The 27258-nt window shown below is 38.3% G+C and overlaps 1 protein-coding gene across 1 annotated transcript; it reads right to left on the bottom strand.

Annotated features, from left to right (window-relative positions):
- Positions 1–163: 163 nt before the first annotated feature.
- Positions 164–24119, bottom strand: LOC127660229 (eukaryotic translation initiation factor 4 gamma 2-like). The gene is made up of 19 exons (XM_052150359.1): positions 24012–24119; positions 14734–14859; positions 14516–14618; positions 14259–14390; positions 14086–14152; positions 13847–13998; positions 12952–13062; positions 12688–12870; positions 8576–8714; positions 8339–8475; positions 8144–8251; positions 7394–7519; positions 7189–7293; positions 6894–7109; positions 6542–6800; positions 4509–4713; positions 3550–3758; positions 1918–2039; positions 164–1825 (listed from the first exon to the last, which is right to left on the bottom strand). The coding sequence occupies exons 6-19, from the start codon at positions 13928–13930 to the stop codon at positions 1760–1762; spliced, it is 2070 nt and encodes a 689-aa protein (XP_052006319.1). The 5' UTR covers positions 13931–13998; positions 14086–14152; positions 14259–14390; positions 14516–14618; positions 14734–14859; positions 24012–24119; the 3' UTR covers positions 164–1759.
- Between the last annotated feature and the right edge of the window lie 3139 nt (positions 24120–27258).

Below are 27258 nucleotides of genomic sequence, written 5' to 3'. Positions count from 1 at the left end.
GTACCGAATCCTCGCCTGTTTATGTGCTTTACGCTTTAGCGTTTTTTTTTTCCAGCTCTTCATATGAACATTGTTGAATGCTTTTAGTAGTGTTCTCAAACAGTTTAAAATATTACTAAACATCGGTGATCCTCAAAGAAATTCCTTAACAATAGGTTTGTGGACAGAACATCACACCTTATTTCCCTTTATTTGGAAATTTTGCATGGCATGAACAATACAATAAATAGCCAACCTTCAATGGAAAGGTCCAAATACAAATAAAAACACAATTAGATGTAAATATTGAGACATCCCATGGCTTGAGTAAATTGACAAACATTTTTCTTTACAAAGAATAGTTTGTTCATTGGTGAATGTAAGGAACATTTTATTATAAGTATATTATTGGTTAATATTACAAAGTCCAGATTATGGTTGTCAATTTATTGCTAGCCAGTTTACTTTAAACAAAACAAAAACAAATTTTAAGTTGCAACTTAAATACAAGTAACATATGAATGCACTTAATGGCTTGTTTTAAACATTAAGACCAGTTTAAAAAGATGCATTTTGACCATCAAAACCATTTGATTGAAATTATAAAAAAATAAAATTGCACAACATTAACAATGCACTAATACTGTTAATACGCTTTTCAAAATTGTTTAATGTTCAATTAGACTGATACAGGTTGTCATTTTGCACATTATCATCCAATAAAAAAAATGGCCAAGTTAAATTTCATTCATTTTGTAAATTTAAAAAAGGTACTAGAAAATAAAACAAGCACTGTTCATTCTTCAAGGTTCAAAATCTAAATTGGTAGAGAATCATCTGGCAATAAATACATAAATGTTTACTAATTACTAATACTCCCCATATATGCATGCCCAAGCACACATTAAATAAAGGCCAAATAAATGCTGGTGTGTAACTTTATTGAAAGCAACAGTGGTACACTGAACATTCGGCGCTCTTACACCTTTACAGTAACACTTTTAAATAGCAAGTCATGGTACAGGATGCCACACGAGTGAGTCACCATTTGTCCTAGCCATTGATAAAGCGCTGTTTTCCCCTCATGATTCAATAAATATCTAGAATATCCATATTAGACATAATGGGAAAGCACACTGTTAGGTTAATAAAAAGGATCTGTAAATTGAACATCCATACCAATTTTTCATCATGTTTCAACTTTATTTTACCAATTAAAAATGTAAAAAAAAAAAATTCTGTTTGGATCAAATCGTTGCATCTAAACAGGCCATGTTTGCCATTCCCTGAACATGCTGTAAAGAAAATAAAATTCAAGTATCAGCTCATCAAATCAAGGTGTGGGACATACACGGGTTGCAAAAGGCAGCATCATTTCATCTCTCCCACATGTCTTTGTTCATCGTTACAAAAAGACAGGAGGGAAATTTTAAAATACTGAATTTAGAGCATGAAGTCTTACAATCAGATAATGAGCGGAAAAGTAAACAATTTTTTCCCTGTTTCACAGACTCGAGCACCTCTGGAGTAGTCGTTTTGAAGGACCCGATTACACTACTACTGCAACAGTGAGATATAAACAAAAGCAACAACTAAAAATGTAAATGGTAACCAATGATTACAATTGAGGATTCTCTGTAACAAACAAAAATATTTTGCAGCAACTTAATGACACGGAGCAAAAAGTGCATTTCTATAGTTTTGTGCTGAAATGAACAGCAAAAGGAAAGGCCCTTGCAAATACATGTTGTTAAAAGCAAAATATATATATATTGGTTCTTTAGTCGGCTTCTTCCTCAGACTCCTCCTCTTCTGCCGTCTCAAGCCAGGTGAGCCACTGGTTGACCTAAATAATGAACAACAAAATTCTCACGTAAATGGCTTGTCTTCCAAGGAATCTCTGTTTACTGCATTAAAACGCATCACTGTGCATATTACCTGGAACAAGGCTTTTCCTTTCCCTGGAAATTCCTGGGTAATGTCTTCTTTCCATGCTAGGAAGGCCTCCTCTTCAATTATCTCCATATCGTAAAAGTGAACAAAGTAGCGTAGTAACATTCCTAAAGGGAATATTAAAAAAGGAAAACAAGCATTTTCTCCAATTAATTCCATTTTTTCCTCAGTAAACAAACTTCAGGGTTCCCACATCCTTTGACTTTTCTGTGACTTCTCCAAAAATTACAAAAGACTGGAAAAGGACTTAAATACATTTTAATGAGATTGCACTCACAAAAGAGAACTTTCTAGCAAATGAAATAGTCTTTAGGAGGTATTTAAGAGCATTACTAGAAAAACATGCACTATAGAAATGTCCAAGACCAAATATCTTATTAACCCTTTAAGGTCAGATTGGCAGAGATCAAAATATGAATAACTACAGTCTTGACAAAACACAAAATAGGTATAGTTTGGAAGCTTAGAAGCTCAAATTACAATGCATGTAGGCATTTTGACAATTTGAAGACAAATAAAAAAGTGTTCCATTTTGATTATTAATAACTTTGAACTGTACATATTATTGTAATCGGTAAACTCAAACTCAAAAAGCCACGTGTCATATTGTTGGAAAGCTCTCAAAGAGTAGAATGGAATACAACCAGCCTATTTGTTTTATTCACAGACAAAAATATAACAAGTAATAACCAGGTATATGTCTTTTATATTGTTTCATGTGAACACATGTTGCTTATATGCCGCATTTCCACTTATAACATAATGAAAAATAAACGGAACAAAAGATCACATTCCATTACTTAAAGGCGGAAATTAGCTTTCAAATGTGCCCAAACAAGCTATTAGGATGCAAAGATCATTAGATAATTCACACAAAGCACAATGTGCACACAGCATCTGGTAATATGGCTGAAAACACGTTAGCCTTCCGGGATCAGATGACATCAACGGAAATATAGCATTATAGAATGCTATACCAAATGGATTGGGTTCAGATTGGTGCAAAAAGTCATCCATATTTGGGCAGAGAGACGTGATTGATGACTGTATATATATCCACCATGGTGTCAAGATGGCTCCAACTACATAACACAGACTCAAATGATGACTTGAATGGCACAGAATTAATCTAATTCTAAGAGATCTCATTACTAAAATAATGTCTACATGATATGCAATCCCTAAGTCTCAGAAGTTATCATAATCTATCATTATTTAATTTTTATACTTTTTCTTGAAAATATACCAAACATTTGACCCTTTTTGTTGTTGTTTTGAAACAAGGCTTAAAAGTTTGTGTATGTCACTGAAACATAAAATCTTTAAAAACTCTGAGCTTAATTGGTTAATTTCCATGACTTTTACAAGCCTGGAGAGAAAAAAAAAAAAAAAAAACACAATTTTAAAATTCCCTTCTTAGTAACTAAAACTCTAGCATTCACATCCCTTTTGAACAATGACTTTCCATAATTGATCTCTTATTTTTGGGAGAAGGACTTTTTAGATCATTTTACAGATAATGAACACCGATGTTGATATTAACATCTTTTCCATGACTGTGGGAACCCAGAAGCTCAGATAGGATTCGTCATTGTTACTGCAATTTTTTAGACATACCTTTGGGAAAATCATGGGCATTGCAATGGACTTGCAGCGCATACAGCGAACTGACTTGCAGTTCCACGTGATCATGCAGGAACTTTTGCATCACCGGTTTGAAGGCGAGCAGCAACTGATTCTCCTGGTCGAGCTGTTCTTTCGTTGGCGCAGATAATTGGTCTTCTTCCTCAGTGGAATACATCTCTTGGAAAATGTACTGCAAAAAGCTACAATTGTTTGGGAGAAATGGTGTAGGTTAGAAGGAATGTGTATATCTTTCATCTGCAAAAAACTATGTTGTTTTGTTTTTTTTTTTAGAATATCTCAGCTCTGTAAGCCCAAACAATGCAAGTGAATAGTGATCTCAACTTTTAATATAAAAAGCATAATAATAATCCATATGACTCCAGTGGTTCAATCCATGCCTTCTGAAGAAATCCAGTTGGTTTTGGGTGAGAATAGACCAAAATGTAACAAATGTTTTGTTGTACATCTTGCATTGCAGTCTCTAGCACAATCATGATTTCAAGCTCGATTACACGATTCTTGGTGATTGACGCATGCGCAAAGTGGCTCTAGGAAATGTAATAGAGCTTGAAATCTGGCCATTGCAGTCTCCAGTCTCGATCATGATTTCTAGTAATAAATTAGTTACTTTTTGGGCTGTTCTCACCCAAAACCCAATTGGATCGCTTCAGAAGACATGGATTAAACCACTGGAGTCATATGGACTTCTTTAAACCTCTAAAAAGCCCATAAAAGGCAGCATAAATGTTTGTCACCATTCACTTGCATTGTATGGACATACAGAACTGAGATATTCTTCTAACAATCTTTGTTCGAAAAAGTCACATATCTGGGATGGAATGACGGTACGTAAATGAGAGAATTTAAAATTGGTTTAACTATTCCTTTATGAGTTGGACATGTGAAAGCACTTGTTTTGAATGTTGCAGACAGCCGTTCCACAACCATACCTGGTTACCAGGATGTTAACAAAACCCTTATCGGTGTGCAGTTTTGGAGAAATGTTGTCCTTGATCCACTTGTAGATGGTTTGTGGGGCTGGATCAGCTTTAATCTGCTTCAGCAGTTCCTTCTCCAGCTTCATAAGGGGAAATAAAAAGCTCAGGCCCTTCCCCTCCAGAATCTCCAACATGCGGTCCTTATTCTGATCAATTTCTGTGGGCAAAAGGCAGGGATATGGCAAGTGAACATTTGTCCATACATAAATAATATTAAAAAAAAAAATTAACACCTGATAGCAACTTTTCCTACAGGTTATTGCATTTAGATTTAACAATACACATTTATTCTAAATGCATTAAATAAAATTCTAAATACAAAACAAATATCCTTTATTATGAAGATGCCTTTTTGGCCATGCCCCAGTCCCATTTCCATCTTCTCTTTAGTGTATTAGCATATTATGTACATTGATTAAATTAAATAACTTGAGAAGCCCCCAGGTTCTGAATCAACTTGGTTACCGCTCTATATAGAGTTCAACAGTCTAGTTCCAGACGTAAAAATCCCATTAACTTTTTCCATATACAAATGTATTTAAACACAAACCTAACGCTGAAAAGTGAGTAGTTTGCATCCCTGCTGACACAAAGTTGGACAACATCAGGTGAAAATATTAATGATGCATCAGCAAACCCTTCAGTTGATGCCACAAGCGTAGGAGCAAGACGCCATGGCAGTGAAAACAGTGTGTCGCTGCCATGGAGGTTTAAGCTTTCCGGAACCCAATCCACGACTACAGCGCGTTGAATTCTGCACACTGGCATAAGCAGTCTGCGATATTCCCGTTTTACGTGACCGCATTGAGAAGCTTCTCATTTCAGAATCACATTAAACCAGCCTTGCATTGCCATCTTGTAGTGAGGACACCAGGATTATGTCAATCTCAAATTGTAGAAAAACGCCGGACATATTTGACCACTTCGGCAGCAAAATGATTTTGTGCTATGACAGAGAAAAATAGTCATAAAGACCCAGGAAATTAGCCAAGGTGAGAAATTATAGGACATAACCTAAAGATGTTATTTTTATATATAAACAAAAATGTGTGTCAAACCGCAGTTCATTTGACTAATGTCACTATTAGCCTATATTGCATTAATACGCATAGTCCACCGCTTTTACAACGCTAACTAAACAAATGATGAACAGATTTCTTCCAAAATGTCCAACAAACCTTTACATTTCTTAGCGGAAACTCTGATGCCTGTGATTTCCATTCATTCGTTAACGTTAGCAACTTTCTATCTGTGGATACATGTAATATTTGCAACACTCTTTGCTCTGTAATAATTATCCATTTCACTGACAATGTTTTTACTATGAGTGTGATGAAACATTTTGAGTTGCTGCCTTTGACAGTGGTCTAGAGTTTGTTAGAACAATATTGTGATGGGACAAAATATTTAAACTGGTTGCATGAAGTACTTTGTAAAGCAAAATACTGTGTATAGGCTACTTGAAACGCTATTTCCATCTCTATAAATTATGCTTTCATATGTTTGAGTGTAAGGTGTGTTCGACATGAGATACACACAAAGACAAAGATCCCCCATTTAGCAGGGGCAAGTGCTGTTAGCGAGCACCTATGAAGGCCGGAACGGTACACGAGGGGGTGGGTGGCCAGCACCACGCCCAACCGCCTTTGTCTCCCCAGTGGCGATGTTTTACAGACCGCACCGGGTACTCATTTTAGGCCGAGTCAACCTAGGGGAGGCCCGGGACCAGTTCAGATAATCATCACTGAAGTTGGCCAGGAGCAGGAATCGAACTCAGGTCACTACACTACCGCTCCCCTGTTTGTTAGGAGAGTACAATGTTAAATGTCAACCCTGTTACCATAATTTTGTATCATACACCATGGATAAAAATGTGAAAATTAAACAGCTCTCAAATAGGCATCTTGTGGTTTCATAACTTTATTAAAGTTGTAAAATTCAACTACACCAGTTCTTTTTATTTATTTATAATTCTGACAAAATACCTGGAAGCATCTTCTGCATGTTGACCGTGCTCTGTTGGAACAGGTCAGTCAACCACTCCCGATCTTTCAGTTTGGCCATTTGCTGCAAGCAGAGGAGGAAAAGAGGGAAGTGGGTGCCGTTCTCCAGCGGGTGGGCCAACTCTGCCATGCTCACTAGGTCAGCGATGATCGCCTGGGCAGCAAACTGAGCCAGGTAGGACTTCACCAAGGGAATGTCCACCTCGATCTTGGGACACTGGTCCAGAACATTAAGGAAAGCCTGTGAAATGGGTAATACGAGAAGATTTGATGAGTCCCGATTTGAGCAAAGATGCAGCAGGGTGAATTTCTCCGAGCCAAAACGTGCAAGCACCTGCATGTAGTTTTCCCCAGTGACCAGTCCCTCTATACGGAGCATGTTGATCAGTGCGCTGACATGCTCGTGGTCATCATCTGGACTCACGAGTGAGCACATGATCATCTTACTCAACATCTCAGGCAGGAAGTGTTTAGGAGCTCTCATCTCCCTCACTCCATTCACAGCATCATTCATGTTCTTGCTGCTCAGGTAAGTCGTCACAACAGTTTCCTAAAAAGACAATTCTTGATGAGCGCCAAGTCACTCCAACACAAATAATGGACTTTATGAAACACTGAGTGGTACGCACAGTCATCTTAAGTAGTTCCTCTTTAGCTGGAGGTGGTTTCTTACTAGTCTTCTGTGGCTTCTCCTGGATGGGAGGCGGGTTGGTTTTCAGGCCAAGCTGCGGTGGCTGCACAGAAATAGTAGTATAAAATGGCATTTCAAACTAAAAGAAAGCTTCTAGAGGAAAGCTTCTTATGTTCCTATATGCAAAATATAGTAGTGTTTACCTGTCCCAGTGGTGGAGTGGATGTGCGTGGAGGCTGAGCACTGGGAGGAATCATGGTAGGAATCTGTGGCTGCAACTTTGGCATTTGGTTTTTGTTCAGAATAAACTGAGCTGGTCTCAGGCTTATCTGAAAGATGAAGGGAGAATTTTTGTTATTCTGGCAACTTCAAGTTAATAATCCCTTTCCCCCCTCCAATATTTAATTTGGTGGTCATGTGTTAATGCATTTCTGATGCTTTTGTAGTTTTTATTCAACAAATGCCCCATTCCCTTTTAAATATGAAAGTTGTGAGCTTTTAAATTTAGATTATTTTAGGCAAAAAAGGGATAAAACAAAAATCACTAATTTTATGTGCGTTGACAGAGAAACACAACAGCTGTGCTCTGCAATTGGTTAAAAAGCAATCAAAAGGCGGTGTCGGTTAATAATGATCCGATGGATGAACTCGCACCTCATTTGGACTCGTTCAACAACGCAGCATCAATTGTGAGACGAAATGCCGGTGTTATGGACATCACAATCATTGATATTTACATGGTCAATGTCACTATGGTTTCAGATGTTAGACTTTGAGCTTGACATCGGTCATTCGTTCATACAGACAGTATTCAAGCCGCTACTGTAAACTGTTGTATGAACAGGACATTTCAAGACTCACACCTGTAAGTAAATGCGGTTGTCAATCCCAAACACTGACTGTGTGAACGTAGCGCAAATATGTTCAGTATGCGAACTGAAAACCGTTTATACCTCATCAGCATTGAGCTGTCCTTTCTTAATAAAACGTGGCGGCATGTCCTTGGACTGAGCTTGCTGTTGAGATGAATGAGTCTGGTTCTGGAAAAGCAGATTCTGCCCCTTTTAAAAAACGATACACATCAATCTATGTAATTCAGGTAAATTCAATGGCTTAAAAAGTAAAATTCTCAGGCAGTTGGTATTTACCTGGTTAGATTTCATGAAAGGCTGGGGTGCAGGGACCATGTGCCCACCATGCCCATTAAAAAGCGGGTTTGTGCGGCGGCCCATTGTAGGGGAATATCTGTCCTGAATGACCCCAGGGCCAGTTCCAATCCCACCACCTGCAACGAAACAAGAATTTGTACAGCTGGCAATGAACCATATGGCAATTTAAGTCATGCACCACCTGTTCTACAAATGTCAATGCACTTCAGGACATACCTGGCATCTGACCAAACATATCTGATAGTCCCCCAAGAGTCTCTCGATCAGGTTTAATTCTTGTTGGCAAGAAAGGGTTCTCTTGAAAAAAGTCGGTCCTCATTCCTTGAGTCATTGGTGGAATAAAAACACCCAAATCCTGCAAAGAAAGAAAATGCAGATGAACGTTTATGGGGGTTAGGGATAAACAAAATTAAGGAAAAAAGCGCCAATTAAGATTGTTCACCCAACCACAATCAGATGACTTTATTATGGGGGAATGTTTTGTAATCGCCCCCTTGGGAAAAGCTACACAGCGCACAAAACAGAATTCAGGGGTCTTGACACGTTCTATAAGTTTGACTTTATCTTTAAGGGGCTGTTCATAACAAAGGCATATTGCATCCGTCTGCATGTCTATGGCTTAGCGTGTGCTACGGAGCTCCTTTGGCCCATTTAAAGTTAATTACAAATGCAAATATTTTTTCCCCTCCTTTAAAATAATTTTTCCATAATTCCATGTTTTAAAGTTTCATTTAATTTCATCATCAAAATGGTGTCCATTCAAGAAAATTCTAAACTTTCAAAAACGTAAATATATATATTTTTTTTTTACTTTAACATACCATTAAACATACCATTGCATAAAAAAACGATAATCTTATCACTCTTGCTTGATATATTGCTTAATTTGTATCATTAATTATTTAATATTATTGTTCTTATTAGCCTTTTACTACAGTGCATTACTTTTACTATACAGTTGTAAAAACATACGTCACAATTTCTTCAATTTCATGTGTAGCTTTTATTTTGAATCTTGCTTATATTTTGACACGTGGTTTTGATGGAAGCTTCACTACTTCTGATAGATACAGTTCACTACATGGACCAGTGTGATCTTTTAAGCGCCAATACTGTGATTTAACTACATAAATATAGTCTACATGCACTGCGAGGTTCAGTGGATTAGTGCTCCGCTTTGGAAACTCCGAAGACATTGAGAATAATTTGTGTTGTATGAAATAACACAAATTATTCTCCATGTCTTCGGAGTTTCCAGTGTATGAGCGGTCTACTTCACACATTAAATTTAAGCACACAGCTCATGCAGACAAAGACAGCAGCATTTGTTTCATAATTACACTAGGACATATCACAATTTTTTTTGATCAAGGTATTGATAAAACAAGAAATTTAAGTATGTAACAGATGTATCATAACTCATACTTAAGAGAAAAAGACCAACAAATACAAATAAAAAAGAACCAACAACAGCCAGCCAGTCAAAAGAATACTCCATAGATAACCATGCACAATGTGCTGGTAAAAAAAACAAGTTTAAATACATACACATGTACATCGCATACATTCAGTCTAGTTCTTCAGCTTCCATATTTTCCACAAAAATTAAAAAGGCTTGCCAAGTGGATTCTTTCATGGAATATCGGATTTTCTCCAACTGTACATGATACGTAACATCCTTATCCAGTGTCCATATGTTGGAGGGGAAGAGTCTTTCATTTACATAAAATTAACCTTCTGGTAAAGAAGTTCATGTATTTTTAATTATAAACCGTTTTACCTCACTTTTATGCTCAAGAACAGAATCTATGAGATTTTGGGTAGGGCAAGAGGGGAAAGCAAGTGGAATGAGATGTCACAAAGCTTCGAAGTTGTAAATATCTATAGAAGTATGTCTTAGGGATTGCAAATTTCTGAACCAACTGTTCAAAAGAGGCAAAAAGTTCCTTCCATACAGAGTTCATATAGTGATGTGATGCTGTTTTAGACCATATATCAAATGCAGCATCTATTATGGATGGGGTGAACATATAGAAGGTTATGTGCAAAATGATGCCTGAATTGGTACAAGATCTTGTGCAACACAACTGGACAGGATGTGAAACTAGACACAGAATGTACCAATAGCAGTTTAGTACAGAATACTGATAAGGGGTTGAACTGAATGGATGTTGAACAGAATACTATACTTTTATCCAGTATAGTATTGCCCTAATATTTGCTGACTAGTAAAAAGTGCCATACCCCCAAATTTGCAAGGTCTTTTTCATATTCTGTTCATAACCCTGGGTGCATTTTTCCCCCAGACAAAATTTGTAATCTATGCATTTAGATAAAAAAATAAAAATAAAAAAAAAAAAGACTGGAAGACACTAGAAAATATATGAAAATGTGGGCAGAACAGTCATCTTGTGTTAATCCTTCAGCCTAAGGAGAGACACAAGCAGTCCCATCATTCAAAATTCTGTTTTATAAAAGAGATAGAAGAGGCTGGTATTTAGTTTTTTTTAAAGATCTTTGTAATTGTGTGTAATCCAAACCCCCAAATAAGAAGCAAAAAGAAGTGGGGATAAAAAGGACATCCCTGTCTTGTGCAACACTGTAATTCAAAGAAGGGCGATATGTTATTGCTGGTACAAACAGCAGCCATTTGGGATGAGTAGAGGATTTTAATCCATGCTATAAATTTAGGACCAAAACAGAAAATCCCATTTGACCCGATCAAATGCTTTTTCAGCATCTAGTGATAGGATCACTTCTGAGGTACTGGATGCAGAAGAGCCATAAAAAGGACATTTGCAAGACGTGTTGATGACCAATGCAAGGATTCCCTCCATTCACAGAGTCAGGAATTTGCTAGGATTTTAGCATCAGTATTCAAAAGTGAGATCGGGCGATATGAGCTACATTCAAGAGGATCTTTGTGCTTTTTATTTTTTTTAAAGAGATGACGCATGCTTGACGCATAGTGTGAGGTAAAGTGTCAGATAGAAGAGATTCTTCAAAAGAATCCGGAGGGGTAATGATAGGACAACTGATAGGAAACCTAGATTCACTTGGTTTCAAATCACAGATTAATTTGAGACAAAATATTTACTTAGTCTTATTGCTAACTTGGAAATCTTCTGTCCGCTTAAAATAGTTCGTTTTATGTCCTAACCTCAATACAGTCCTGATAGTAGTGCAGCTTTGATACAATTACACTTGGTTTACCTTCAGGGGTCCTTGGCCTTAGGCTGCAATGCAAGCGGTCCACAATAATGTCTTTATCCAATTTAAGCACCTCTGAAAGCAGCCTATAAAATTGACTCCAGGACACACTGCGACCCCAATATCTGAATATTGAATCTCTGCATCCTTCCATGTCCTCACATTTATCTCGTAGCTCCTTTTGCTCAACCTTCAAGGTGGTCACGGTAGTTTGCATTTCTGCTACTTTTTCCGTCCATGTTGACATGCCGCTCTCCATGTCCTGAATTGTAGCCTTCATTTGATCAATACCAGTCCGCGTTAGCGCCACTTTATTGGCTAGCTCCGTTCTGACTGCCTGGAGCTCTCTTTTTAGGTAGTTCAAATCTTTTCGGAGGGAATTCTTAAGTTCTGTCCTTATAAGAAAGATGTCTGTTTTTAAGGCCAATGGGATCTGGGACTTTAAATCTTCCATATCCATTTCACCTGGGTCCGTGTTGGGAGGAGTCAGTGTGCGGGCCCGGTCAACAGTAGAATTCTACATCGAGGAGGTTTTGGGCCTGGAGTTAGAAGATCCGCTGTATTTGTATTTTCGAAGAAGCAATTACTCTAAATGAAAATGGCCATCACTTTTGCTGGGTGTATTTGAGTATATTTTGTATTTTATCATATATAGAGATGTTCGGAGATTCAATAACTAAATAAAATAGATATTAGGCAGGCACTCAACCGAACACGTTCTACTCAATCGCGCCCCTAAACCGACATATCACGATTTTAATTAGATTAATTCCACATTTAAAAAGGAGTAACAGAGAACACACATGAGCATTTGAAAGCAGTCGCGTGCAAGTCTAGCAGGATTCGGGTATCGGATGTAGTCTGTGCTCGGTACTACCGGTTCTGCAGAAATGCTGGTATAGTAAAATTTTTTTGTTGAACCAACTTGGTATTGAAGTACCTGTTCTTTTGACAACACTACTACAGCTGTAGTGTCAGTGCTTTAAAGGGGAATAAAATAATTTTACAGTGCAATCTAACAGCCAATGGAGAAGGAAAACAAAAAAACAAAGACAAACTTGTCCGCCTCACTAATCGAATAGTTGACCGTTGTGACCCATTTATATTGGGGGTCTAACCTTTACTGCATCCTGACGTATCTGGTTGATGGTCTTCGGTCCATTATCAATAAAAGCTTTCCGAGGCACCCAGTTGTTCTCGCGCAACTCCACGGTATCCTGAAGCAGGAAACGAATCCTAGCAGGCAATTCCTTGTTGTTCATTAAGGATCGCATACGGCCAAAGTACTGATCCATTAAAGACTGCAAAAGAAGGGGGTGTTAGGAAATACCATTGTGCCTAAACGCATTTAAAATCCCAATAGCAGTCTTCAAACTGCTTACCTTGGCTTTCTCATGATCAAGTCTCGGCCCCACAGTTCTCATTATCTGACAGAGGCACTCCAAATCCTCCCCCATATCCTTGAGTTGTACTCTTTTCTTCTTTTCCAGAAGCTTTAACAATTAAACATTAGGATGACCATTGAGTAATTTCCATAAAGAAAATATTTTAATGCAAGATGTAGGCCTGAGCGGTATAACAGAGTATACACGCACCAGTAAAAAGCAACCTGTAGAGATTGTTATACTGCTTATGTGGCATATGTATTTACACATTTATAAGTGAACAGATCGATCAGATTTGATCATCGTTTAGTTGGTTTCTAGTCTTAAATCAACCGTTACATTGTGAAAGTTTTTTTTCTTTTTTCCTCCCCAATTTGGAATGCCCAATTCCCTCTAATTCCTCGTGGTGGCGTAGTGACTCGCCTCAACCCAGGTGTCGGAAGACAATCTCAGTTGCCTCCGCATCAGAGACAGTCAACTTGGACATCTTATCACATGGATTGTTGAGCGAGTTATCGCGGAGACTCAGCGCATGTGGAGGTTTTCTGACATCCACGCATAACTCGCCACGTGCCCACAGAGAGTGAACCACATTATAGCGACCATGAGGAGGTTACCCCATGTGACTCTACCATCCCTAGCAACCGGGCCAATTTGGTTGCTTAGGAGACCTGGCTGGAGTCACTCAGCACACCCTGGATTCGAACTCACGACTCCAGGGGTCGTATTCAGCGTCATTACCTACTGAGCTACACAGACAAATGTGAAACCGTTTTAAGCTGATGCCAGACTTCATATGAATAATATAGAATAACTACTGCAATATAAAATTATCCATTCTGTATACGATTTTGGTCATACCACCCTCCCGTAGTGGGATGTAATAACTTACTGTTTTGATGCATTTATGAAGAATAGACTCGTGAATGAGATCAAGTTTGCCGAGTTCTCCAATGAATTTGATGTTGCCCAGCATTTTGATCTTAGCAATGGCACATTGCTCTTCCTCCTCAGAAGTGAGAGGGCTGTCATTTTTATCATAGACTAATAAAAAGAGAAACGCACACAAGTAAACATCTAGCAATTTGTTACAAGCAAATTAATTACATTCGTTTATTTCAGTCTACTTACGGTCAACATTTCTGGTGCGATTTTCAAATTCATCTTGAAGCTTGGATATCAGAAGTCTCCTGAATGTCTGTAAGAATAAGATACAAGAGCAAGTTAAATCTACCGACACCAAATATTGTATAATCAAGCTTTTTGTGAATGAACAACTGGAAAACTCTTAGTTGCAATCTTACAGTGCTCTGCTTTTGTGATAATTGGATCTCTGTTGATGGGCCGTCAAAGTTTGGAGCATCCTCTGCCAAACGCAGACATAGCTGAGCATATAGCGAGCTATACTTTGGCTCTTCAAGGGCTTTGTCTACAATCTGGTTAAAGACAAAGTGTGCATGGTAAAAAAAAATTAAAAAGTAATATTTGACACACCGAAAAGTGTTTTTCTAAGAGTAAGCAGCAAGCAAATGTCTGCATGAATACCGAACAAAATCCTCACCAGCAAGATGATTCCTTTAAGGACGAGCTTTGAATCTACGCCCACATTCAGGAGCTCAAGGCATAGCTTGTCAAACTTCTCAGGGGTCAGTTTATTCAGTATGCTAGACACACAAAAAAAAACAAATAGCTTCTATTTTCAGTCTTATTTTCACTAAAATCCCAAACCACAAAATTTAACTACCAAGTTAAATTAACTAGTTAGCTTAAGGACCTTACCCTCTCACTTTCCTGAAGATTGCATCGTGTCGTTCTTTTTCATTGGAGGAGTTGACATCTCGTCTAGTGCTTCGTGAAGGAACCCATCTCTGAATGCTAGGCCCTGTGGTTTTCCCCAGGAACTCGCTATAAAAAATAAAATAAAAAGCAACATTAGAGACACTATGTATAGGCCTTTAGTAGGTCACAATGTCAGTGACCAATGAGAGTTCACCCCAAAATGGTTACTTAAATATTGATCCGTTTCTCACCCACACCCATCTTATTGATTCTGAAGATATGGATATGACCACTGGAGTCATATGTATTACTGTTATGATGCCATTGTGCATTTCAGACATTCAAAGTTCTTGCCACCATTCACTTGAATAAGGACCTACGGAGCGGATACATTATTCTCCAAATAATGAAGAAAGCGGTGCATCTGGGATGGCATAAATGAGAAAAAAATCCTTTTGGGTTAACTATCCCTTTAAATATTTTAATATCGTGTTTTATTAAGTGACTTGACAAAAAAAACAAAAAAACAACAAGAACAAAATGGATCTCACTCACTTTTTGTTTTTATGGGGATTCCAGGTCTTCATAAAAGAGTTGAAAACCTCTCATTTTAGGATGACGTGATCAATCCCTTACTTCACAACACCATCTGATACAAATCTTGTATGTAACACCCGCTTTTATCAATTCTTTATCAAATTATAAAAAGTCAATTAGTCAAGACTATCATTAATATGGGTGAATTACATCTGTTAATATTAACATTTGTGCATCAACACCCCATCTTCCCAAAACAGTATCCGAGATTAGAATAAGGGGGTCGTGTTCAGAATGGTATACTATCATATCTCTGGCATGCATCGATATTACAAAAGCAGTAAGAGTAGTATGCCTTTCAAAACTCGCCTAGGGTGTTCCAAATCAAAGTATTTTGAAATAAGTGTCCCAAAGTTGCCTGGATGGTCTACCATTTCCAGCAGATTTTCAAAGTGTGGATCAGCGAACACTTTTTCAGCTAATATTGGCAACAATCCCTTACTTGACGAAGAGTAGTTTGAGGTTTGCTTCAGAACTACAACTGTCATACGTGTAAAACTACAAACAAGGCAGTGAGACATCAGTTCGTCATGATTTATGCAACATAAAATGTTACACAAGTTTGGTTGAATACTGTTAAGAGCAAGTTCTTTGTTCCCGCTGTAGGACAAAGATGCTGACTGCTCATTAAAAAAAAGCTACAAGAGATTAATAATCCTCATTTTACATGGGTATAGTTTATATTGTGCTTTCCCTACTGTTCTTCCAGAAATATTAAATTCTTGTTGATGGGCTCCATCCCATGACTTTTGTTATCCGGCCTGTTCACGCACATGCGCACTTCAACAACCTGTCAGAACAGCGCTCGTTTCCATGGCCAGATATGCCGCGTTCTCCAGAAGAAATCTAGGTGTTAAACTGCTTTCTCTTAATGCATTATACGGCATAATGAAACCAGCATTCTTGTTAGCAAAAACCCTGGAATAAATGGTTAAGCACTTTTAAACCCAGTCAATTATAAATAAAAAAAATTTACTTTAGGGTGTTCACACTTGAGTCCTCCTTTTAAAGACCAACTCTTATACTAGCAGTAAAGCTTGTCAAAAGGAATAATTTACTAGTTTGTAAATTTTTACACCTTGTTTATTAACATGCAAGCTGCTGTTAAATTAAATAAACAAATCATCTTTAAAACTGATTTCTAAGCAGTGGCAACATTGATATTTGTTGTTCTCCAAATCGTACAAACCTGCAAGTAGGTTAATCAATTACAAGTATGACATGTGAAATGCATTTATTGCTTTGCACTCACCCAGGGCTTAGAAACTAATGCTGACTGTATTAGGGTAAAGCACATACCGGTATATAAACTCTTCACATTTTATACATTCACTTATTTTAGAAAAACAAGTGGTGAAAGGTGACTTTCACCACTTGAAAGTAAAAAAACTTGCTCTTCTAGCATTCAGAGATTTGACACACATACTGGTGAGTTTCTTGTACTGCTTCACATTTTCTTTCCACAATCAAAGCAGACACTCATTTGCTGAATTGCATGACTCAAACAAGAAACACATCAAGAATCAAAATATTACAAATATAGCTAGTGCTACACTAGGCTTTGCTTTCAAAAGCACAGATGACATAATTACTTCTCTCACCAAACACCAAAACACATCCACAGCACCCCCCTGTGGACTTAATTGTAACTGCCAGATTTGGTGAGATTCAGAGGGAAAGAACAAAACTTCCACACAGAAAATCTATTTGTAATTGAGTAGTGTTTTTTAATAGTCTAATAGCTCAGAACTCAAACTTGATTAGTCGATTACCCGTGCAAATCCCTACAAGTAATTAAAAAAGATATACAGTATCTCACAAGTGAGTACACCCCTCACATTTTTGTAAATATTTCGTCACTGAAGAAATGACACTTTGCTACAATGTAAAGTAGTGAGTGTACAGCTTGTATAACAGTGTAAATTTGCTGTCCCCTCAAAATAACAACACACAGCCATTAATGTCTAAACCGCTGGCAACAAAAGTGAGTACACCCCTAAGTGAAAATGTCCAAATTGGGTCCAATTAGCCATTTTCCCTCCTCTGTGTCATGTGACTCGTTAGTGTTACAAGGTCTCAGGTGTGAATGGGGAGCAGGTGTGTTAAATTTGGTGTCATCGCCCTCACACTCCCTCAAACTGGTCACTGGAAGTTCAACATTGCACTCATGGCAAAGAACTCTGAGGATAAAACATAAAAACATCTCTACATAAAGATGGCCTAGGCTATAAGAAGATTGCCAAAACCCTGACACTGAGCTGCAGCATGGTGGCCAAGACCATACAGCAGTTTAACAGGACAGGTTCCACTCAGAACAGGCCTCGCCATGGTCGACCAAAGAAGTTGAGTGCACGTGCTCAGCATCATATCCAGAGGTTGTCTTTGGGGAATAAACTTATTGTGCTGCAGAGGTTGAAAGGGGGGTCAGCCTGTCAGTGCTCAGACCATATGCCGCACACTGCATCAAATTGGTCTGCATGGCTGTCGTCCCAGAAGGAAGCCTCTTCTAAAGATGATGCACAAGAAAGCCTGCAAACAGTTTGCTGAAGACAAACAGACTAAGGACATGGATTACTGGAACCATGTCCTGTGGTCTGATGAGACCAAGATAAACTTATTTGGTTCAGATGGTATCAAGCGTGTGTGGCGGAAACCAGGTGAGTACAAAGACAAGTTTGTCTTGCCTACAGTCAAGAGTGTCATGGTCTGGGGCTGCATGAGTGCTGCTGGCACTAGGGAGCTACAGTTAATTGAGGGAACCATGAATGCCAACATGTACTGTGACATACTGAAGCAGAGCATGATCCCCTCCCTTCAGAGACTGGGCCGCAGGGCAGTATTCCAGCATGAGAACGACCCCAAACACACCTCCAAGATGACCACCTTGCTAAAGAAGCTGAGGGTGAAGTTGATGGACTGGCCAACCATGTCTCCAGACCTAAACCCTATTAAGCATCTGTGGGGCATCCTCAAATAGAAGGTGGAGGAGTACAAGGTCTCTAACATCCACCAGCTCAGTGATGTCATCATGGCGGAGTGGAAGAGGACTCCAGTGGCAACCTGTTAAGCTCTGGTGAACTCCATGCCCAAGAGAGTTAAAGCAGTGCTGGAAAATAATGGTGGCCACACAAAATGGCTGGGTGTTGAGTTATTTTGAGGGAACAGCAAATTTACACTGTTATACAAGCTGTACACTCACTACTTTACATTGTAGCAAAGTGTCATTTCTTCAGTGTTGTCACATGAAAAGATATAATCCAATATTTACAAAAATTAGGGTTGTACTCGCTTTTGTGAGATACTGTATGAATATCCTGAAGTGACTTAGCAAAAGTGATTTAGCAAAAAAATCCCAATAATTATTTTAACCATAGTCGTGTAGCCCTAGTGTGACAAACACAGAACATCAAAAACCCTTCCAAATAATCAAGTACTCTCGGAACATACCTGTTGACGACAGACTTGGGATAGTGCTGAGGTGCACCCCGACCTCCTCCTCTGCCCGAAGAAGCACTACAAAAACCCCAAAAAGTTGAGGTTACATAAGTGGTCGACCAATATAGTCGCCACGGCCAAGAAATCAGCCTATATTTTCTATGCTAAAGTTTACCATTTGGATGATTATTTTAGACATTTGCGCCACCACCTAGAATCATTTGTTTGCATGTGATGGAGCCGTTAGTTTCTATGTGCCATTGTGTTACAACAATAGATCGCCGTGCAACAGTCTTTTTTAAACCATAATATTGGCTCAGGAGACATGCACAAGCTTGTGATGGTAAGTGTGCTAGCTTTCATTCTCCCCCCATCTCCTTATTAGTTCCCTATAACTTAACTGTTTTGCCCAATGACAAAAAGGCTAATAATAATAAAACTTGTATCGCATACAGTCTACAAATATGCAGATTTTATATAGACAAATTTAATTCACAAACCTTACAAAACTTGCACAAACCCAGCGATTTCTTCCAGTGGAGCACCCCTAGACCTTTCTCTGAAACATGCATTACATCAGCCTAGAACAAAACTGTGTCCCTCCGATTTACAAATTTGCATTACGGTCAGTACGTGACAAAAGCATGCCATGATCCGGGCTGTGTGAACTGGAAACTGTTCGTTGCAGTCGCTGAAACCGCATGAGAAAGCAACTTTAAAATCAAAGTGTTTCAAATGTGCTATTTGTAAATGGCTGCTATGGGTCATATTTAAGGCTGAACGACTAATCAAAATCGATGACATATTAATTGCAATTATTAAACTGCAAGGGCTGCGATTTAATTATATTAATAAATACTCTGCACGTGCTGCATTTACTGAACGTGTGCAGATCGGTTCTCTGTAGTGTATTACACATTCTGAGCATACATGAGGCTCATGATATTGTTTTAAAAGCAGTTCTGAGCTTAAAAACAAATTCCTTCTCATGCTCAGTTAACGGAAGTGCTGGATTTCAGTAAATACAGTGCTTATAATTGAACATTTGCATAACTCAAAATATGCTTGGTCACTAAAAGTAACCATCCAAATCTAAAACCCGTAACACCAGTTTTTGTGGATAGAAGAATGAATGAGAATTTCACTACATTAAAAGTCCATTTGTCAACTCGGCTACAAACAGAAACTCAAATATTTCCCTCAGTTTTTAGAAAAAGGCCTGAGTTTGCCCGGACTGCATAGCAATGCAATTGTCATCATTGTATAAAAGGCTGTGAAAATAAAATGATTATAGGTCAAATTTAAGATAAAAAAAAAAAAAAAAACACACATATTACAAAGAGCATTCAAATTTTGGATGTGTGCCAAGTACTGATGACAACTTGATTCTTAGGCTAAAACAGACACAGTATAACGAATAAAAAAGAACGTGGGAGTCTCGAGTCTTATTTTAAAGGCACAGTCCAAAAATAAAAAAATAAAAAAAACAGCGAGACATAGCGCAAAGGTCAAAGACATCCATCTAGTTCATACATGCATATAAAGACGTACGCGTTTGAAGTGAACAAGAAATATTTAGCTGGCTGCAGGCCAAACTACAAAAAGGGGCGTGATCTCCAAACCACCAGCAAAGATATACTTGAATATATACTGAACTGCAATGCATGTCGGTTAGAAATTGTCCAACTTGAACCGGCGCCACCATTATGTATGCCATCGAAGTACCACAATAGCGATTCAATAGCAGCCTTTAAAGTTGCTCCAGGAGCTGCACAAGCTCTGATGACGACACAAATATTCACGATTGGCCAGACTCACAACGTGAAAACAGTTACACTTTACATACTACTCACTACTTCTGCCATGTCAGTCTATGGCAGAAATAGGAGTACAATATTAGCATGCAATTACCGTTTATTCTAACACCTCCAATGCGGCAAAAACTCAACCCTTACATCATGTTTATATCATGCTCTATTATGTTTATCATAAGCAAAATGACTCATTTACTGGTATTAAAAAATAAAGGCTTTAATTGTACTTCTTGCACACACAACAGGCACTGAACATTTCAAATGAATAATGTTTGATTATTTTATATAAAATTCAAGCACCTGTCCATCTGAATGACATTTCATCAGCAAACATCACATGATCTTCTCTGACTGATGTAGGTTCAGAAAACGATGAATCAACAGTTTTGGCGATAACCAAGTGTATTCAATAATTACTACATTCTCACTAAAAATGGAATCAAAACTTGGAAAAGTGAAGGAAAAAAAAAAAATAAAATAAAAAAAAATATGCACAAATTGCGGGCAGTTGACTGTTGATGAGATTTAGCTTTCGCGTCTGACTAAAGTATACTTTGGGCATCAACATGTGTGGACGTGTCGGACCCTTTGAGTTGGCCAAACCCCCTTCTGGAGTTACCACACCCTCTTTTGTAATTGTCACTCCTGCTTTGAGATCTCAGGGCTGCAGCAATACCTACTTGGAGTGAACGGCCCCCAGAGGTGGAGGTTTTGTCTTTGGTGGTTGGGTCTTTACTACGCCTTGCTGTTATCAGAACATTTAATAAAAATGTTTTTTTAAAAACACCAGTATTATGAAGCTTGGGTCTGTGGTAGTACATTGGTAACATTATTGGCTAATGTGTTAGCCTAAGTTAACATAGAACATCTGGTAAAGTGTTTTCTAGTTTATCTTTTGAAAGAAGACACTTTGGGCTTCAGAATTAATATATGTAGTTATTTTTTGAAGTTAGAGAAGGTGAAGTTTATATTAAATGGAAATATTTTATGCTGAACATGTTTTTATAATCGAAAAAAAAAAGGTTCCTGCAAGCTTTTTTTGTCTGTAAAATCGCTGGAAGCATACAGAGTAAAACTACTCTGTAAATCGTTTTGTTTACGAGACTCCAATACATAAGATAATATTCAGATTTACAACATGAATACTGCTCAGATTGCATAGTTTGTTGAAGAACGATGTTAAAGTTTGTTGTTAAAACTTTCAGGCGAGATCTCATGTAAACAATGGAGAATATATCAATATTTCTCAGATTTATCACTTTTATAGACAAAGTGCTATTGAATGTTTTTCAATGAACGTTTTCATGGACAATTGACCAAAGTGTGGCGAACTGGATTCATCTGGCGATCGTGTAATCATAACAAAGTATGAAGTCCCGTTTTTATATTACATGTTTTCATTTGTACTCCTGGCACAAATAAACAAATTGCTGTTTCTGGAGCATTGCTATCGTGAAACAGAGATCGGATATCAATGTTGAACTCATAAACCTTTGAAAATATGCATCATTTGTTAACATTCATTACATTTATAGACGGTAAATTATACATAAAATGTAAGCAGAGTGACGTCACCACCGCGTACGGGCGATTGTATATCAAGAGGTTAATGTAAGAATATAAACTCATTTTACACACATGTTAATAGCCTGATATGTTCTTTGCAGTAGACAAATCGCTACACTATGCTGATTGGTTTATATTGATGTTACACCCTCTTGTGAATGTAGGACACTACGTAGATTTAAAAATCAGTCTTTTCCACCCCATCAGAAATAGCATGTTTAAAATTTCATATTTAGATAATAATATTTCAGCATAACATTTTTGGCAGTCCTAGATTGGTTTAGGTCTTCATGTGAGAAAATGTGACTGCGCACATACCGTCTGTGGAGACTGGATTACTGTGCAGTTGTTTTTGCCTTCTTCCCTTTATGTTGTAACAATTTCTTCATGTGTATGCGATGACTAAACAGAAACCAAGAGAAGCTGCTATCAAACTATCTTAAGCACACAAACTTTAAAATAATTAAATTATTTTAAAGTTCGTGAAATGTAGTAAATATTATGCCAAAAAGTAAATTTGTTAGCAATCATATGTACATGTAAATTACTGTGTGTAATATACATCAGCATTGGCCATTGAAAAACATATATCGGTTGATCACTAGTTTACATTAGGTTGGGATTTTGATGGTTGAAATAACAGAAACACCTTTTTAAGATATATCCCACATATGCACGTGTTTGTAAAAACACCAAACCTGAATCTGCAATAAGTGTTATTTCAGACTAGGGCTGGGCGATATGTCGAATATTAACGATATATAAGAAAACAGTACATTATTAAGAATATCATGACTTTAATGTGCTTTCATTTGGGCATTAAGTTTAATAAAGGGCACATCAGTAAACTAATATCATGATAATTCAGGGCAGAAAAATTAAACAAAATAATATCAAAATGGCAAGTTGGTCATACGTGATTATTAATCCACAAAAGGCTGTGATTAAAAGACAGATAAACATGGCCCATGTATGATTCATAACAAACCAGTGAGTGACATGCTGATCTGTGCACAAACATGACAGCGCTCTCAGCTCAGTCCACATGCATTGTGAAATCATATTAATGCAGGTTCAACAGTTACAATTTATTATACAAATCTACAAACGCAGCACAGAATAAACAGAAGAGGAAGAGATTACGGCATTTCAGGAAATGCAGAACATTGTAAATACACATTGCCTTTTCTGTCACAATATAAGCTCCTTGTGAAGGTGAAGTAAACAGGACAGAAAAGTATTACTTCTGTATAAAGCAAATCTAATAATCAGATTAATAATGATAATTCAGCATTATATTATAATAATCAACCTGACGTGTCCCACAGTAATAATTTTGTATTATGCAACGTTCAACTGGGGTTTAAAAGTAGATTTGCACAGTAAAATCATTTGAAGGTAAAAAAGCTTTTTATTAAGCTACAATGTATCATTGTGTACGAAATAGAATTGTAGAGTGCATATCAATGGAAATGATTGGATTTCATTCTCATTTGTGTTTATTTAATGAAAATCAAATTATTACATTTGTATTAATGTCTTTAAAATATTGAATCTACTCCGCTACAATGGCTGTTTGGATGAAATGATGGTTCCTCTGATTAAAAACGAACACTTGAGACATTTTAGAGCAAATACATAACTATCGAGATGTCAAATGTATTGTCAATAGGCTTGAACAATATCAAGATAATTTTTTAAGACATATCGCCCAGCCCCATTTCAGACCAACACCTAATTTGACAAAGCCATTAAAAAGACTCACAAATGTATTTGCACCTCAACTGAACATGCCGACATCCTCAAATGGCCTAAGGTCCAGCAAAACTGTGTTTGGTAAATGCGTAAATAAAATCAGTAGTATACCTGAAACGAGAAGCACCCCCCTCTGCAATCACACTCTCCACTTTGGCGGCTTGACAATGAAAGATCCTCGAAAAGAATGAGACTGAAAGGGTGGGGGGTGTAGAAAATCGGCCTAAAGGAAGAAAAGAAAGACATAACAGATGTTAGTCATCTCACATGCATATTAAAAAGCACATTTGGCTTAAAGTTATCTTTACTTCCTTACATGTATATGGAAAGCCTATCAGGAGGACTGCTATCAAATCTGAACAAAGCACAAGGCCTCTCTGCCTTTAGCTCGGATTTAACAAGAGCCTTGGTTTATTTAAAAACAAACAATGTGGTATGGCATTATAATTCATTTATTTTAAGGTTTAGAGTAAAATGATAGGAGTCAGAGACTACACAGTCTCAAAAGCTGTACATTTAGGCAAAATAATGAGCAAAAATAACACACACTCAGTTGTTGTCATAGAGCTCTTGCCATGCATTGGCATTCGGGCTAATTATCTGACACAGGAACACAGCAACAATCTGGACATTTAACATTTTGACTCAACTAACTAAGAAAGTAGAACACAAAATCATAACGTATTACTTGTCGTAAGATTGTGCCATTTACCGGCAGGGTGCCGCGACCGAACAGCTGATCTAATAACCAGACGCCATTTTCTCATAAGGAGAATAAAGCGAGTCAGTCCATCCACATATAAACCACACAATATCTCAGAATCAGTATCGATCTTCTGGGTTTAACACTATAAGGCCCGTCAACACAACAGGATAACGGACTATAAGATGTTATGGACTTAGTAAACAGCACAACGCAAGAAAATGTTAGCAATTGGGGCCATTTTACAGAAGTCCACGGTCTAATGCAAGTCAGATAAGAATAATCTTACCTTTTCTAAAAGAACTTCAGCTTTGGTTGTGTTTTGGTACCACAGAAGAAAAGAAAAAGACGAGAAAAGTACGCGATTTTTCGGAGAATGTTGTTAATAATGATGTGATTGAAGAACAGTGCGCCTTAAGGTTTTCACTGGCCGCACCGGTAAGGAGGAGAACTCTGATCTGACGTCACGGCCAGCCGCTTCTTTATTCGCTGGAAACTCCAAACCTGCTGGGTGTGACGTCATCATCAAGTTTCAACGCACTTGCACTGGAGAGAGAGAATTAAAAAAATCTTTTATGGCCATTGCATCTATGAGATCACCTGGAAGACACTGGCCATCACAAAGGGTCATGCAAATTTTAGTTTTCTTTTAACAAATGATGGTTTGGGGTGAACCTGGGTAGCTCACCAAGTATTGATGCTGACCACCACCCCTGGAGTCACAAGTTCAAATCCAGGGCGTGCTGAGTGACTATATAAATTTGCAAGATTTTAAAAACGATTAGATCAAATGAACTCTAAATCAAACTTTATACATTGCATGCAATGATCTCATGGATCAGGAATATTTTGTAGTGTAGTGCCATACTACAAAGTTACACTAGCATCAGAATAGCATTCAAAACAGATTTAAGTGTAACAAGAATAATTATGATTTTTTTACTGGTTAAGTGCTCTTGGAAAAGATGCGTTTTTCGAAGACAGAGAGTGAGTCAGCTTCACGGATGGAGTTGGGAAGGTCATTCCACCAACGTGGTATGATGAAACTGATAGTCCGGGAAAGAGTTTTGGTGCCTCTGTTGTGTTGGTACAACAAGGCAACGTTCCTTAGCCGACCGCAGGCTTCTGGCAGGAATGTAGATCTGCATAAATGATTTTAGGTATGCTGGAGCAGACCCAGTGACTGTTTTGTATGTCAGCATCAGAGCCTTGAATTTAATACGTGCATCAACCGGCAGCCAGTAGAGAGAGACAAAAAGGGGTGTAACATGTGCTCTCTTTGGTTCATTAAAGACCAGACGTGCTGCTGCATTCTGGATCATTTGCAGAGGTCTAGTTGCACATGCAGGAAGGCCTGCAATGAGAGAGTTACAGTAGTCCAGTCTCGTTATGACAAGTGACTGAGCAAGCAGTTGCGTGGCATGTTCAGAGAGAAAAGGTCTTATTTTCCTGATATTGTAGAGTGATACATGATCTTGCAGTCTTTGAGATGTGGTCTGTGAAATTTAGCTTGTTATCGATGGTTACCCCTAGATTTCTGACCATTTTGGAAGTCGATATTGTAGTTGAACCCAGATGCACTGTGATGTTGTGTTCAACAGCAGGGTTGGCTGGAAAGACAAGGAGTTCAGTCTTGGCTGGGTTGAGTTGCAGGTGGAGTTCCTTCATCCAGACAGGCAGCAATTCGAGCAGTCACTGTGGTGTCGTTGGGCTGAAAAGACAAGTAGAGTTGCGTGTCGTCAGCGTAGCAGTGGTAAGAATCAGAACGGATGATCTGGATTCAGCTTTCGCCTGTCTCAGCGACTCAGCAGGACAGCAGGGCAGTCTCGGTGGAGTGTCCAATTTTGATGCCTGATTGATTGTCATCCAGCAGCTTTTTCTGTGAGAGATCTGATTGAAAACTGCCCTTTCAAATGTTTTTGCCATGAATGGGATGAGAGAGACTGGTCTGTAGTGTTCTATCTATGTGGGGATAAGTGCAGTTTTTTCAGCAGTGGAGTTACTCGAGCCTGTTTAAATGTAGTGGGAAAAGTGCCTGTAAGTAGAGATGTGTTAATTATGTGTGTAAGTGCAGGTAGGATGGACGGAGAGATGGCCTGGAGAAGGTGTGATGGAATGGGGTCAAGGGAACAGGTGGTGGGGTGGATGGAGAGGAGTTGTTTATAGACATCTGTGTCAGTCAAAGGAGAGAACATACAGAAAGAATAGTTGCATACAGGAGCCAGGTGTTTGACAGGGTGTGGTGCTGAGAATGTAGCCAAACCAGGCAGTTTTGCAGCTGCTCACGATGCTCTCAATAGTCCCTCTATAGAAATGTAGTGAGGATGGGGGGTGGGAGATGTGCTTTCCTCAGCCTTCAAAGAAAGTGGAGACACTGCTGGGCTTTCTTGGTAATAGAGCTGGTGTTGAGGGACCAGGTGAGGTTCTCCGTCAGGTGAACACCAAGGAATTTGGTGCTCTTGACGATCTCCACAGAGGAGCCGTCGATGTTCAGTGGAGAGTGGTCACTCTGTGCTCTCCTAAAGTCAACAACCATCTCTTTTGTTTTGTCAACATTCAGAGACAGGTTGTTGGCTCTACACCAGTCCGTTAGCCACTGCACCTCCTCTCTGTATGCTGACTCGTCATTCTTGCTGATGAGACCCACCACGGTCG

The sequence above is a fragment of the Xyrauchen texanus genome, chromosome 2 (assembly GCF_025860055.1).
Source record: "Xyrauchen texanus isolate HMW12.3.18 chromosome 2, RBS_HiC_50CHRs, whole genome shotgun sequence".
NCBI classification, from domain to species: domain Eukaryota; kingdom Metazoa; phylum Chordata; class Actinopteri; order Cypriniformes; family Catostomidae; genus Xyrauchen; species Xyrauchen texanus.
This window is presented reverse-complemented; position numbering and strand designations above follow the sequence as displayed.